The sequence below is a fragment of the Dendroctonus ponderosae genome, unplaced genomic scaffold (assembly GCF_020466585.1).
Source record: "Dendroctonus ponderosae isolate FM_Combo_2020 unplaced genomic scaffold, Dpon_F_20191213v2 Dpon_F_20191213_234, whole genome shotgun sequence".
NCBI lineage: Eukaryota > Metazoa > Arthropoda > Insecta > Coleoptera > Curculionidae > Dendroctonus > Dendroctonus ponderosae.
Window position 1 is genome coordinate 13662 of NW_026018443.1, and position 16566 is coordinate 30227.

A 16566-nucleotide genomic window follows, 5' to 3' on the forward strand; every position below is an offset into this window, starting at 1 on the left:
GTATGTTATCAGGTAGCTTATTTCAGTTTGAAATAGCACACACAAACAAAATGTTTGTTGGAGAAAATGGAAAAATAGTGAAATATTTTCAATTTTACTTTAATATCACTGAACAATACGAAAATACATTCACAGATAGTTTAAAATGTACACTAAATGTATTACTAAATTCTCCTAGGAGTGATTTTCCTTGTCCCGTGTAATGTAGTATAAAATAATTTATTTCAATAGACAAAAAATATACATTTTAAGCAACTGTATTGTGGTAAAATGTCTTATCAGTCTACCGTAACCTGCTCACATAGCACAAAAGTACGGTAAAAATTCAAGATTCTCCAGGGCTTCCAACATGTTCCACTTTCCATAAACATAATACACATCCAGCGTAACGGTGGATTTTATTCCTCTCACCTCTGGGCAGGAAACGATTTTCTTGTACACCCATGTGAAATCGCTTTTGCGAACCGTAAAGCTGATTTCAGAGATACTGCCATGTAATTCAGTCATTCCTTTCAAGTATCTCTATCTAAATTCATCATATTAATTTGATAGGGTCATGAAAAGCTTAACTGAGCTTTCAGTGATCTTACGTTCAATCCCTGTTGCGTCCTCATGGTAGTACTCTGATATACCTAATACACTTAAACTTTAAACACGATCGGTTAACTATACATTGCTCTATTTTTCAGAACATCAACTTAACAACACTTATAAAAGCTTTCGGTTTTATAAAGGTGGGTAATTTTCAATTTTAAATTAAATGCTGATGCTATTAGCTATATGTAAAATGTTATCCCTATCCAGAATGCTTATTAATTAGGGAAACGTTTATAAAGTTGTTTTAGTATGCAGATTTTTCTTCAAATATGAAGGTGGAAAAATATTTCGGAAAATAATTATTTTAATTTATTCCTGGCTGCGAGCTGTTGCTGAGAGGCCAGAAAATCTGGGTCGGCGCCAGCATTTGACAGCATCTCGTTTTCATTTATAAATTCCTCGACGCCTTATTAAATCAGTACATTATTGAATATTTACGATCCAATTTTATTATGAAAATTAGGGATAATTTGGAGTTTACTCATGGCGACAAGCATTGGCACAGTGTTGGAATTTTCCTTAAATAATTGTTGCTTATCATAATTAAGAACGAATTACTCTCTTGATTAAGTGACAATATCTTCGCTATCAGGTGACAAACAAGGTTTTACTAGTAGATCTACAGATTAAACAAAAATATTCAATTAATGTTAAAATCTTACCCGTTTCTTAATTAATGAGATCTTGGTTGTGTTTTTGAGTTGACCGGGTTATTATGCCTCCATGGAGAAATTTCGCGATTTGCATGGCTTGCAATGAAATATTTTGTAAAATCGATGTAACATTTTCAAAAAACAGTTGTTTATTCAGCAAATGTTTCAATAGCCGTTTCATTGCATTCCTAGCAAAATTTAAATTTTCATAATTTTGTCAGCTAAAACGGATTAATTATTTTATCTTCAGTTTATTGTTTATGTTTATTCTATTGAAATATTATGATAATCACGGTTTCCTAATCTATTCAAATTCTTCTTATAGCTTTTATAGTAGTTATTAATATGTTATATTAATATCCCAGCAAGATGGGAGAAGTTTTTTGAAACTTTCATATTCGTTCGTTGATATCAACTTCTAGATGTGCTGACTAAAAATATATATTTCCTATCAAATCAATGTGATAACATTTGGATAAGCAATAAGAACACAGAGGATAAAACCAATAAGAACACAGAGGATAAAACCAATTATGAATGGCGGTCAGTTTTATGAAATCAAAGTATATTATAAAAATAAAGAATATGTTCAGAAGCACAAACGGTAGATGTACTTTTGATTAGCAAGAAAATTAAACGCGCCAAAATATAACACGTTCCCCTTAGGTTAGGCTCTAGGTTTGTTGACACAAAAACTGTTGTGAGACCGTCCCGCTGATATTTTCCATTAGGGTTAATTTTCCTTATTCAACCAACTGAACCCAAACTAACATTAACAAGAATTCGTTCGTGCCGATTTGGTTTTATTTTTTGAGTAATTTGGTTTTTGTTAACCAAGCGAATGAAGATCCAAATAGCTCAGAAGACACTGTTTACTTTTTTCTGTCGGAGAAACCCGAAATTTTCTGCAGACCGATTTAAACTTTGAGCAAGAAAACATGACATTTTTTAAACACCCTGTACAGCATGTTAAGTATATTTACTTTGCTTATCAGCTGACTTTAAGTTTTGTCCAAGAATCCTTCGATAAAAAAATTGTTTTGTTCAAATCCAATGACCGATTGAGAAAACATTCACAGTGAAAAGTTAGGGGTTATTTAAGATATGTGTTAAATTGGCGGCGCAGTGTCTAAAAATAAATCTGGAACCATACATTTATGTATGTCTAATATTGTTGTAAACGAAAAGTATGGCTGCTCTTTGCTATTAAAAAAACAATATTTTTTTCAGCTAATCATTAGAATTCATATTTTGTATGTTAGTTTAAAATGGCAACAAGCTAAAGTGAAGCTAAGTTCTCGATGAGTAATCCGAACGGACGAAACGATTTAATTCGTTTTATATTTATTTTTCGTTTTATTTTTACATTTATATAATTTTCCTTAATCGAACTTATGCCCTACCGTCGCTATACGCATACCAGAAACCCATTCCTGGTTTTTCGACGATTTGCGATATAAATAACGCCTGTCTGTTCTAATGATACCAATAAGGAAATATATCGTTCCAGCTGATAGCTGATTCAATTTTTTTTCCAAAAAAGGTGAATTTATTGGTTGTGCTTAAAAAATGCATGCTTAAAATTAGTTCAACACTATAACAATAATAATTAAAATCAAAAAAACTGCTGACAATGTTTAAGCTATATGTTAAATGTTAGACAATATCTAATTAATTTAATTTTGATAAAGTGAGTAACACATTTAGATTTATGCATGTTTTAAAAGCACCATCTGACCACATCTACATATACATACATATATGATGATTCGCTTCGGTTCGTTTTAATCATACTTTTTCCTTGCCCCCTGCCCTGTACTTTTTACTTTAATTGTAGGACTTCTCCTTCTCAAACAATGAGTTTGATTTATAAAATTTCAAAGCACTGCCATTCGTCGAACTTTACAAAGCTGGCTGAAACAGCTCCAATTCAAATAAAAGACTGTTGCTTGCTAAAAGAGATTTAGGTCAGCGCCGCTTTTACGGATGTGGCGCCATTCAGTTTATTCGGTCTTGGATATTCCATTAAACATTCGATATGATAGTTGCGAAAAGCAAACTAAACATTATACAGATAATGAACTTGGTTGTGAATAAAAATCGACTTTTAGTTCGAAATGGAAAGTACCTAATATGAGATATGTAGATTATTGAATGGGTAAAAACACAATATAACTTCAGTTCAATAAAACTGGAAAATAATTATGTGCTCTGCACTTCTGTTAACTACGATTCTACTCAAACTCTTCTCAACCTTCTCGATCTTTGCCTTACTTGATGGTTCTTCTGAACCTTTTTGCGGTAATATTTAAGTTTTTCAATATACATCCACTTATTTTTTCGTTCTCCTTTTAGTTTTTAAAGAAAGGACAGAATGTGAATAGGCAACTATTACATATTCTCCACACGTGTTCGTGTCGCCTTAGGCGAGATCAAACCACCGTTAGTCTTGGGGTTTACGTGGCGTTTCCTCCTGGATACTTACCTAGTATGATGCTTTGGTCTTACGGATAGATGACACCAAATTTTTACAATTCGTTCCAGTTGCCTTTGCACTGACACTTTAACGCTCCTCACCAAATGAAATATATTCAAATAAAAATTAAATGTTCAATGTAACGTTGGATGAAAACTTTGTTTCGTAGAGCAAGTAATTAAGTCAATACATGCTGAAGAAACACGTTTGGCACACACACAAAAATTCGGATGCCAAAAATTTTCCTTTGACCCTTCAGCTTCCCGACGCAGTTATAGAGCCTGTATGAATTTACTAATTTACGTCTTCCATGTTACATTTTCAGTACAGAAATATGAAACATATTCTGTTGCGAATGTTTTCTAGTACCTCTCCGATGTTTTACAATGCGATTGTTCAAGTATTTTTAAGATAAAAAGTGTATATAGGTCCTCTAAGTGTTATTTATAGGGCTAAACGGTGTTAAAAAATGAACTATCATTTTTATTTTTCTAAATAATTCATGATATAATATTTATATGTGGACAAAACTTGTTACGTACTTGAGAGTCTTGTACTTCTTCTTAATGTTATCAACGAATGTGTTTTTCAAAAGGTGATTTTAATCAAGAAGAATTACGTAGGTTGCTAAGTTTATAGTGTTGCCCCATCTGAAATAGGATCTTGGCATACAGTTAAACAGCAAATTTAAATAATTAAGAAAAGCATGAACAAACTAGTTTCACTTGTGTAAATGTGATCCATAAATCGACTGTTTTGTTACGAAATGTGATACAAGCAGGCATGAAAACGTTATGACCCTTCAAAAGACAACAACACACGTAGGCAGTGCCTTCTACGTGTAAAAGCAATACCATTTAATTTAAGTTGCTCAAGTTACAAACCACCAAATTATGTTCTTCTAAGTTTCGTCCGGATGTCGTGATTTCAGAAATTACTTAAGAAAAACAAACTAATGAAATTAACTTTTCAACATTCTATAGATCGATATGTGAGACTTTATGGGCTCAAATTAATATAATTCATTAACAACTAGATGTTAATAATTAACAATAGATGAAATGTAGTACGAACGATATTAAGGGCTAATTTTATTGAGCCTAATCAACAGTATGGTTTTGCACATTGAATCAAATATTGCGAAAGAAAAATACCAAACTCTAATACATAATATTAGTGACAAAAATAGATGATTGTTTGCCAAATGGAATTACGCAACGATCAAAAATTATTTAGAATTTTATTTAAACGGCTGTGTTCGAGACATGAAGCTTTTCATATGAATGTATGACTAATAAATATGGATGCAGTTTTTTAACCCGGATGGTCGATATGTTCCAGTCTTCTTTATTATCGATTTAGTAAAATTCGGGGCAAACGTACTGATTTAATTTATTCCAGGGTCTAAATCAGATCTGGTACCTATTAAATGAGTAAAAGTTGCAAACTAAAAGTTATAAAAGCTAAATTTATACGCTTTGAAAAGATCCATTAATCCAAACTCGGATGATCGATCAACATTAAATAAGTAAATAGTAGGCAAATTAAGAAATAAATGTAAATGAAGCATTTAATTATAAATGAGACCTAAGATCAAAATATCTACTTTGCAAATCATTAAGATTATTGATACGAAGTTTACCAAGATTTCCATGAAGAGCTGATTGATAACCATCAAACTAGGAAAGTAACAAAACTGTTCCAAACTTGCTCTCCATTGCTTGAAAAGTTCAAATGCTAATATAAATTTGAAGAAGTTGTTGCCAGAATAAATGTTTCCTCTGTTGGAAGTCACTAACCATGTATATTTTCTGTTTCAGACTATGTTTCAAATGAAGCTGCTCCAATTTGCCGTCGAATTTAATCAGTGTGCAAAAGTTGTGTAATAAGTGATTTCAGTCGGATCCGGGTTTTAGCAAGTTCGGAGAACATGAATTCGCCCTCGGGATTTTATAAAATCTAATGAAAATTCGCGGAATGTCACGAATTTTGGAGCATTTAGCTCGATCGCTCCAATTTTAAGAAAAAAATGCGAACCAAGTTGATTATCGCTGGAGACGGACGGGAGCGATGTATTTTCCCTACTTCGTCAGCCACTGGAGGCCGAGATGCCACATAAAAGTGCCATTCTCACTCCACAGTTATGTTCAACAGCAACGAATTTTTACGTCCGTACATATCGTAGTGAGTGCCAGTGAGGGTTAAGAAGAACAATGAGTTAACATTCACCCAGAATCTAAACGAACTAAATTACTAATTCATCTCCTTGCTGTTCCTTAAGTAACGTGGCTCGAAACCTAAATAAGTCGATTTTACCATGCTTAGATGAACTGAAAACAGAAACTAACGCAGAAATTCAGTTCTTTTATCGAGCAATTTCAACCGTTTGCAGCACTTCATGCACGTAAAGGTGGAAGCAAGAAATTTGAATTATGCCACTTGAAATGTTGTTTTTCTTTGTCCGAAACTAGGTGCATGCCAGACGGCTTGGAAATGAGCTAGTTAATTAAAAAAGGCAGTTGTAAGTGTTCATTATGCTTTACAAATATATGCAAAAGAGTTTCAAAGACAATGTACAAAACTCCATTAAACAAAAAAAATACTAACATTTTAAAAACGTTTTAAAAATGCCTGGATTTTACCAGCTTCTAAATGGGTACTGCTGATATTGGTGGAAAGAATTCGGTTGAAACTCATTGATCTGCTTCCTTCTTCTGGCTAATCAGGTATCAGATTGGCGTTAACATTTCAAAGTTAGGATCAGTGTTTTCAATTACCAGTATTGAAAACACCTGCTTAATGGCGCTATCTGAAATTATTTTTGAAAATGAATAAAGCTTTTCAACCTACGCTTGATATACGCTCAGTTTCATTATAGCGTACGTGCCTGATTACAACATATCATGACAAACTCCATACCCCGTTAACTATGTAGTGCCGCCTTACCAGCCGTTCTTCAGAAAAATGAGTGATAGACATCTGACAAATAATTCGGACAATATGACTCCAGCAATAGCTCATTCGGTTTATCAAGACTCCAATGTTGACCATGTGATCAATGAATACATGGAACGTCTGGGAACGCGCCTTAATATCCTGGAAACCGAACTGAAATATGCTTGGCGAGCTCTGGATCTGTTGAGCCAAGAATACATTAAAATGTGGGAGAGACTGGAGAAGTTGGAGGGCCTGCTTTTCGAACAGCAGAGTGTTATTAGTCAACTGATGGATTTCTATACTACTTCGGGTAACAGCCAAAGAGTGGGCCCCACTGTATCCATGCTGGAAGGCCGATTAGGTACGAGACCTTCCACATAATAATATTTTTTTGAGTATTTTTTTTTGTTGCCCCTATAACAGTACAAGTACAGATAGCACAGATAACAAAAGTTTGGAACTACGTATACAAAACGAAACGGTCATTAGGAAATGTGAAGCAAAACTGATTTATTTTTATCAATGCTAATAAAGCTGCATATGTATTTTCCAAGTTATAGTTTGAACTACATTTTTTTTAAGATAAAATTGGTGTTTAAGCTCTGGCAACTCTACGTCTCTTAGAAAATATAAAGTGAAATTTGGCCAGAAGGTATAACTCGGTTTATTGTTTAAACTTAACAGTAACATCAGATGACTCGTTAAAGTTCCGTAAAGCACATATTTCATATTTACGTTGTTTGTTGTGGCACACATATATTAGATACATATATCATATTTAATGGCCACTAGAACTGGAGTTAGAGACAATAAAAGTCCGTGATCTTGCCTTTTTGCTCAAATAATGCTTTTTGCATCGGCAATCCCATTGCTTGAAGACTTTTACAAGAAAATTTATTTTCTTTGTGTAAAACGAAATTTTTTGGTTTATAAAGCAAGAACTTACTAATATAGGTTCTTATTAAAAACTATCATCAAAACGGTGACATTCTCTAATTGGTGGTTCCGAATTGTAAATAATTTTAAATATTTTTTCGTATATAAATTGACATTTCGTTTGAACCCCGCAGTGTTCACGCGATTACTGCATGTGCTTAGCACGCGACCTACAGAAACTTTGTTACGTTGATAAAAAAATGCTTCTAATAACTAATACATTTCGGTCAAGTTAGGTCAAAAAGTACACGACAATCTCAAATCAAAAGGTAGCAAAACCGGACTAAAGCACGTAAGTCCTATATCTACATGAACAAAATATAGGCTTCAATTTACCAGAAACGATCAGTTATAATGCAGCAGAACCGATTTCGTCAAATCATTTGAGCAAATATGCTCTATTATTCAGTAGTGTACATTTCTACAATTGTGTTCAATTAACAAAACGGGTAAATTAAATTGTAAATAGTTATCAGTACAATTAGCTTGAAATGTTACAAATTAATTACGAACAATTTCTACAGTCCTATATAAACGCCTCGCATCGGCTAGTTATGGCAAGCGTGCTGCAAAATCTATTAAAGAAAAATGTGCAAAATTAATAACAAATCCCTTAACTTTAACTAACAAAATTTTCAATGAACAAAATTAATTACGATTTCATTTAGTTTACAACAAATTGCAGCAGAAAATAATAAAATTTAACTTGTAATTGGCCTCAGCAGGGGCACTATGGGCCTCACGAGCGCAGTGCATTATCTAAAGACAATGAAATATTAATTGACTCAAAAAGTCTTATTGAAACTATTTTTACCACATTATCCATGGGAGCAATTAACTGAAATAAAAAAAATTATGAAGAAAATCTCAATTTATACATGAGAATCAGAAATAAAATTGTGAATGTTCCATACTTTTGTTACTCTAGATTACATTGCGCTTTTGATTCAAATTTTGAGAACGTTATTCGCACTTGTAGACAATACGATTGATTTTGTCAATTCACAGCAGTTTTATTTATGTTAACATCATTTTTTCGTTAACTTCTAGTTCTTCAAATCAAATCAATCAAAAAGTTCAAATCAGTTTGCCATTTGCATTAGGCAGATTTTATTTAATTACTTTAAGATTACAATTCAAAAGTCGCTACAAACCAACCTAGCAATTTTAGTAGTTGGTCCTGGATACTTCTTTAATTTCATGTTTTAGTACATATTTCTGTTTGATTATCGAAGTTTCTTATCCATTCTGAGAGAGAATTTTTTATTTTAGCTTCGGTGCTTTCAATACTTATATTACCTTTTTTCAGTTTTTTTATTTGGAAGATGGCTGGAAACCTACTTTCATAAAGCTACCTAACATGAAATACGGTGCATATAAAGCCGTAGCCTCCTAAACTCCTAAAGTTGAGGAACTATATTAATACCCTCCATTCAAAAAAAAATATTCTAAAATAGTATTATTTCCTATTGTTTGTTAATTTTTCTTCAATTTCCGGCTTTTTAAAACCAGTGTAAATTTTCATGTTTCACACTCTTATCATATATTAATACTATAAATGACAAAGATAAATAGTGCGAATAACTAAATCAAAAATCCCTGCCCAGAGAATTATTCTGTACTTCGCATACATTTTATATTCAATAAGAATTCATACTTGACTTACTTTTAGGTGAATTGGAAGTAATCCGAGAAATTTTGGGAAATGGAACAGTTGAAGATGGACTGGAGGAAGGTTTAGACGTCATTCGATCAAACGATCCACAGATCCAGGAAATGGAAGAATTTAATATTCCTGATGAGGCATTTTATCGAAGCCTCAACCAGGCTTACGAGGAGGAGTTGGTGTCGAGCACCGATCCTGTGGTCCAATCCAGTCAGCTGGATATGATCTGGGAGGAGAGAGAGGAACAGGACGAGCTGGATAAGAAAATAACGCCCGCTGAAGAGGAGGAAATATACAGTGCACTAGACTACAAAGACTATCGGGGCAACAGTTCATGTGTTAGCGAACAGGACCTCGAGGAGTTAACTATAATTGAATCCATTGACCACATGGCGATGGAGAAACTCAACGAATTGGATCGCTTGAGCAGCAAGCTTCAGCAAGATAGCGCAAATATTAAGCAGCTGCAACGGAAACTTTTGGAGTCGCCAATATCTGTTGCCGGTGTAAGTGAAGAAGCTGAAAATCGGACACAGCAGGAAGAGGAAAATTGGACATTTTCGGGTGATGTGCGGGATCAAAATGAACTGATGCTGTTGGCAAAAACTGAACTTTCTAATGTCGTGCCCAATACGTCTTACGCGACACGTCCGAATTCGAGGTTGAGTGTCACGGACTCGGACAAGGAAGTTGCTGATACTCTGGCAAGTGGAATGAGAACCCCGACGTCTCCCAGACGTCGCCAAGTGGAAACGGCTTGTAGTGAACCATTTTCCACTGTCGATGGACGACTGGCGTATAGTGCAGCAGTGCAGCACGTCGAGTGTGCTGAAGCTGCAGCTGCAGCCGCGATGCGAAACTCAAAAAACCCGTTTTATTGTAGTGACCTAGATTTGTCGAATTTAATGCAAGCTTCGTACGAATCGAATTCCTGTTCCACTCCAAGTATGTTTCAAATGATTTCCGATAAACCCCCATCTCCTACGTTATCAATATGTAGTATAAGAACAAGGAAAGATGGGTACCTTGATCCCGAAAAGCCTGTGCGTCAATCTCCCAGCCCTCCTCCACCTGCCCCAATGGACGGTTTTTTGATAAACTCAATGCCTGGCACTGTCTTCCTCGGAGCAAACGATTCCAGCCAATCCTCGTCAATTAAAAATCAAGATCATCTGATTCCTAAGCACCACACCGCCAGGTCCCCAAAAACATCTCCCAAACGAAGTAAATCGCATTCGTCCAACATAGTAGCAGCGAAAAGTGATTCGGGCCTCTCCTCAATGTCTGGATGGTCAAGCTTGGAAAAGTCTCCTGGTTCTCCAAAGAACGGCAGCTGCAAGCCATATAATTATTTGGCATTGAATCAGAAGATAGGAGCAGTAAGCCCAGGTGGATCCCCAGGAAAAACTGCAGGGTATGCAGAATCATCCGTCGATTCAAAAGTTTCAGATGCTAGTCACTTTGCAACGAACGAATTTTTGCCGGGGGGGCATCGTTTGTCAGCATTCACCAACGTAAAATCGCCCAGCAATATTCAGTTGGAAGGATATGGAACATTTGTGCCTGCTCCTGCACCAGCCTCTGATATTAACGTTAGTCCAAATAGGAACAAAATAGCAGACGGTACTGATCAAAGCTCAGTATCACCATGTCTATATCAGAATAATCAACCTGCAGCTATTTACTCTGTGGCAGGAAGCAACAATAAGGATTCATATACCACAGTTTATACCAGCAACAGTGCAGATTATATTAATCAAACCATCCATTATCCAGACTTGGTGGAACCCTATGAGAACAACGAATTTGTCAGTAGTCAGCAGTCGAATTATTACAATTCTTTAACGTCAGTTCCTACAGAAGAATCAGACACTGGTCGTCGACGCAGGTCTTTAACTAGGTCATACTCAACGAATAAACCTCCAGACGGTCTGGCAAATCATGAAGGTTACAAAACCGCCATGTACAGAACCATGTTTCCAACTGGAAATATTACTGATGCCTTAAGCTACTACCCCACTTCCACTCGCTACGAGTCGGCAAGAAATAATTTACCTGCAGCGAATTATAATGATCCAAATGCTTGGTTGAGTTCTGGACATGAGGTTCAGTACCACGATAATGCAAGTACATCCAGTTCTATTAAATCCGCTGAAACATCTGAAACTGGATACTCACCGTACATGGAGAGGAGGCAATATCAAGATTCCCAAAAGCAGCCGATCTACGAGAATCAGCTGCAAATTGAGCAACATCAGCGAAATTTGCAACAGCAAAATCAAGACGTTTCCAGGATGGAGCTTGATCTGAGACACCGAAATGTACCTGAGTATGTGGTTCACCAGCAAGCGCCAAGAAACAATGCATATTTTGATGGAGGTATTGAGGTGATTATAACCCAATCAGGCGAGTACATTACTATCAATAGCAACGTATCATCATCATCTCGGGATGAGAAGAAAAAATTAAAGCGCGGTAGCACTCTTAAATCAGCGATGAATTCAGTCAGCAACTGGCTTCCAGATTTACATCTGACTAAACGTCACAGATCTTACTCGTTACCGGGGGGTATCAAGAAAGAAGATGTGGAAAAAAGCAGAAGCACAGCAAGTAAAACAAATGTAACTCGCAAAAAGAAAAGAAACGCAATTGTCTCTACAGTTTCGGGAATACTACAAAAGGCAAAGCGAAAAGCGCATGGATCGCACCAATCCCTGTCCGATCCAGAGCAATCAGACAATGAATGGTATCTGAACAGGACTAGTTCGGTTATTTCCGAAGATGACCGTAGCGAAGACAGTACGAGCATATCAGAGAACATATTTGAAAACGAGCTATTTCCCAAGATCAGTCCAAAACCGAAGAGCAGAAAAAGTAGCAAGTCTGACGAAGAATCCCATCAAACTGCTTTACAGCCAGGATTTGAAGCAATCAAGGTTTCGCCGAAGGACCAAATTGTTGAAGCGAGTAGCGAAGTGAGCCGATATGAAGAAGACTATTCGTGTAAAAGCACAGGTAGTGGATCAAGCAGCATATTTCCTACCATTGGAGAAGCCAAGAAAAGTAGCGGATCTTCTGATAAAAGCGACGAAACAGTCATCCTCGACAACAAAATGGTAGTTGTAGTAGGTGGGGGAGGAATGGGAACTTCAATGGAATTTGCCGTCTCTAGAGCATTGGGAAAATACAGGCAAAAACATTCAAACTCGTTCTCTGACGACCAAGGATTTGAAACCAGCGAATCTGCAATTAAAATCGAAGAAGTAAATGAAGATAGTTTCAAGGAAGAAGACTGCAGAGAAACACCAAATAATGCGCATCTGAAAATAGCAGAGCAGAAACCGATTGAAAGCAACAGTAGCATAGAAAATAACAGATGTGAGGAATCTCAGGCAATTGACGAAAGCCCAATTTTTCGGACAAATGCCAGCCGCTATTTCCCCCGGCACCAGCAAAGCTTGGAAATTCCGAGCCATCGGGCGGATGATGAAGACAGTCGTAGTACTCACTCTTGGAGAAGTACTTCTCGTGTTTCATCGCGACGACAAAGTACCGAAGACAGTATTGATAGTGAAGATGAATGGTACTGCTATGAATTGCGAAAGCTGGAAGAAATGGAACGGCAAAAGGACTTAGAGCATGACATGGGTGCAACCCTACAGGAACTTCCAGAGGCGGACGAGGAAACTTACGAGCCTGAAGAGGAGGTGAAAGAGAAAATGTCGTTTGTGCTTCGCGAACTTAGAATGAGAGCGAAAGTTGTCGAAGGCGTTTTAGACGAAAAAGAAAACAACTTGTTAACAGTTAATTCCGCTAAGCGGCGAGAAGAGAAACGCGGATCATTTCATTTAGACGAAGCCGCAGCTTTGTTCGAAAAAATTAAAGTCTATCATCACGAGTCCCTGGAGAGAGAAAGGCAAGAAGAAGGAATACAAGAAACCGAAAAAGCTCCTCCGGAAGAAACTAAAGGATTCAATTATTTGGAAGAACCGTGCAAAGAGGAAGACGACCGATCGTCTGGCGCTACATCAGGCCCGGACAGTCCGCACCATAGTACAGACGAATATGATGAATTAGAGATGAGAATCAATGACGAATTTGCCCGGTGTCACTTATCAAACGAGGAGCAACTGGATCGAGTAAACAGAGAAGTGGCTACGCACCACCGCAAATCATCTACGGATATGCCTGCAGAGCAAACCATTCCGGAAATTCAGGTTGCATCTGCAACTCCAAGTAAGGAGGAGGCCCCAAAAGAGTGTAATAAAGACACCCCTGGAAGTAAATGGAAACTCTTAAAAACCCTCAAGGAAAAGAAAGCAGAGGAAAAGAACAATCAAGCAAAATCGCCAGAACCTGCACCGACAACAAAGGATGAAAAAGTGAGTATGATGGGTATAATGAAGAGTTTTTACGAGATTCATGTTAAAACATAAGTTATTTACCCAAAAATCTGTATTGTTTGAAGCTTTGCGATGTTACGATTTGCTGTTGAAGATTCTAGGTATTTAAAATAGGTTTTGGATAGTTTAAGAAATGTAACGACGCTTATGTGGATAACAATATGGTAACAATAACTAAAAGTAGCATCATTTTCATGTCCCCTATGGTCAATTGCACGCCAATTTCATTGTACTAAAATTGCTAGACAGGGTGAGTTTTGTTAAGTGTTAAAAGGCTATATCTCAGAAACGGTTTTAAATATATTTATAACGTTTTGGGAAAGAAAGAAATTGGAAGGGGGACATATAATAACAAATGTCTTATTATTCTACTCAAGCGCCCTCCCCCGAGAGCCAAATTTACTCTAGACTTTAGACTCTACTTTAGACTCGTTTTTTTAAAGACTTTTGCACTCGCGCTAACAACATTTCAGGTCTCACTAACAAGCAGGCAGGCTCAGCTCATCTGAGGTGATGGGTGCAGTGGCCATCACTTTTCATCTTCTATAAAACTTCTTTTATAAAACTTCTTTATAAATCTTTTATAAAACCCCACAAAAAAGAAGCAAGTGGCGGCAGATCTGGAGATCGCGCTGGCCAGTTGACGGGACCACCGCGACCAATCCATATGCTGGGAAATATTTCACCTAAATGACTACGGGCCTCCACTGCATAATTGGGTGGAGCCCGATCTTGCTGAAACCACACATTCATGTTTTGGGTCAATAATAATGTGTCTTAAAAAGTTGGTATATATATTTACATTTAAATGTCTTTATTTATTATAATTTACCTGATACAAGATATAGCCTTGTAACACTTTAAAAAAACGCACCCTGTATATTATACTATAGTAGGAATCAAGCAAATGGAATATGCGGGTTTCTGTTATTACTTCATTAGCACTCATAAGCAATTTCGGCTCTAAAACAATACTGAATTTATCGAGTTTAAGGCTCAAATTTAAGTTAGACCATACATATACACAGAACCATGTGTAGTCCGAGAATCCGAGAGATTAATTTTCGGATTGTTCCACTTCGCCTATAATTTGTTTCAGATACTTTAATAATTTTTTTATTTACTTACAAATTTGTTAATTGAAAACTTCCTTATTCCACACTTTTTTCAAAGCAACGAACTAGAGGCAACTTTGATTGACTGTTTCTAACAAGAAAATAACGCCCATAGTTTCTCCAGAAAATGAAATTACACTTTTCATAAAATACCAACTTATCATCAAGTTTTAAGACTTGGGAGAAGAAAATGGACTTAGATGGGGTAAGCTTCATGCAGCATTTTATATTAACAGCAAAACCATTAACGGATTTACTATTCAATTTAACATGACTAGACACACCAAGAGAAAAAGATTTGTAAAATTCAGTGTATCGTAGTGCACAGCTGTAGTTGAAAAAAAAATTCAATTACTTGGTCTGTTCGGGAATCGAATGATGTTTGCCAGCATACGGTAAGATACTTTTTAGATGTTAAAATACGTGATTTCAATGCAAATAATTTCAACGACTTCAGATTGACATAGTTAGCTTTACTTTCATTAATATTTATTGGGTTGTATAATTTTTAATTTTGTCATTCTATGCTTAAAGCGTAGCAATATAAGTATACCAATGCATACGTATATCTAAACATGTGAGAAATTTATAATATTCCATTTGGATGATTTGCAAAGACAATTGTTTGCACTTAGATTTGTAAGCGATTTTGATGCCAATTATTTCTAAAGTAGACAATAAATCGACGCTATTCGTCCCCAATTGCAAATTTTTTTCAGTCTTTGATCACAGGCATTGGCTCAAAACAATGTAGTTTATTGGATACTAAAATGCAATGGTTATCAGCAGATATCAAACGCTAATATTTATTACGATTTTAATAATTCTATTTTAAAAGCAAACTCCTCTGATTGGCCGACACTAAAAGACTTGGTTTTCAGCTAAGAAATTGTAATTACAGAATGACGTAAAACTCATCTGTGTACATGATCTCAATTTATCACTTCGGAATATCTTAATGTTGTGATCTTTGCTTCATACGCGGGTTATAATAGATAGCATTTTCACGACAAAGAAGTTTATTGCATGTTATTATTGAAAAGATTAATCTGAATCTCTTCACTACTGTATTATATAGTTTCTTAACTTTTCAAATCCATGTTGACCATGATATATCAGCAATAAAATGAAATACAACACGATAATTTGTTGCACAACCATCTTCGAATCATATTAAAATAACGAAACCAACATTAGAGAGATATGGAACACACATTGCAGCTATTCCACTAATAGTGCCGCCGTCTTATTGACATTTGCATATGCGCATTTGATTTTTAGTAGGGCGCCCCACTAATAAGGCTTATACCTACCGCTATTTCTGCACTCTTTACGCAGAGCACAATTTGATACTTATTTTGCTTAGGTTGATTCAGTGACACCATCGTGTATTCACGAGTTTTCCAACATATAAGTAATCCCTTAATCAATTGATTAATCACTTTTAAACTAAAAATATGTTCAAGATACACTTTTAAATGATTAGGGTTCATCAAACAGCATCTAAAATGTATGTGTAATTTAAAATATTTATCAAAAGTTGTATTATTAAGCCATTGGGCAAGTCAGTAATTTAATTAATTTTTTGTATTATCAGAGTTGAATAGATGGGGATATCATTTTTGATACCGTTTAGGCCTCAATTTAATGAGTGAAAAATGTATGCGTTTGTCCAATGAATTATATGTTTTGGACATTATATTATTGTCTACTTAAGAAATACTCTGCATTATCCATTAAAATTGTTACATTACAATACGTATCATCAACTCAACCATATCAT

At 35.7% G+C, this 16566-nt stretch overlaps 1 protein-coding gene across 1 annotated transcript; it reads left to right on the forward strand.

Moving 5' to 3' along the window:
* The first annotated feature begins 378 nt into the window (after window positions 1–378).
* Window positions 379–16560, forward strand: LOC125503688. Its single transcript, XM_048664419.1, has 3 exons — window positions 379–734; window positions 5547–7024; window positions 9272–16560. Exons 2-3 carry the CDS (start codon window positions 6691–6693, stop codon window positions 13699–13701), a joined length of 4764 nt encoding a protein of 1587 aa, XP_048520376.1. The 5' UTR covers window positions 379–734; window positions 5547–6690; the 3' UTR covers window positions 13702–16560.
* The last annotated feature ends 6 nt before the right edge of the window (window positions 16561–16566 follow it).

Coding starts and splice junctions, on each gene's coding strand:
- LOC125503688 (XM_048664419.1), top strand. CDS start 6,691: ATGAGTGATAGACATCTGACAAATAATTCGGACAATATGACTCCAGCA. Junction 7,025..9,271: donor CATGCTGGAAGGCCGATTAG/GTACGAGACCTT, acceptor ACTTACTTTTAG/GTGAATTGGAAGTAATCCGA.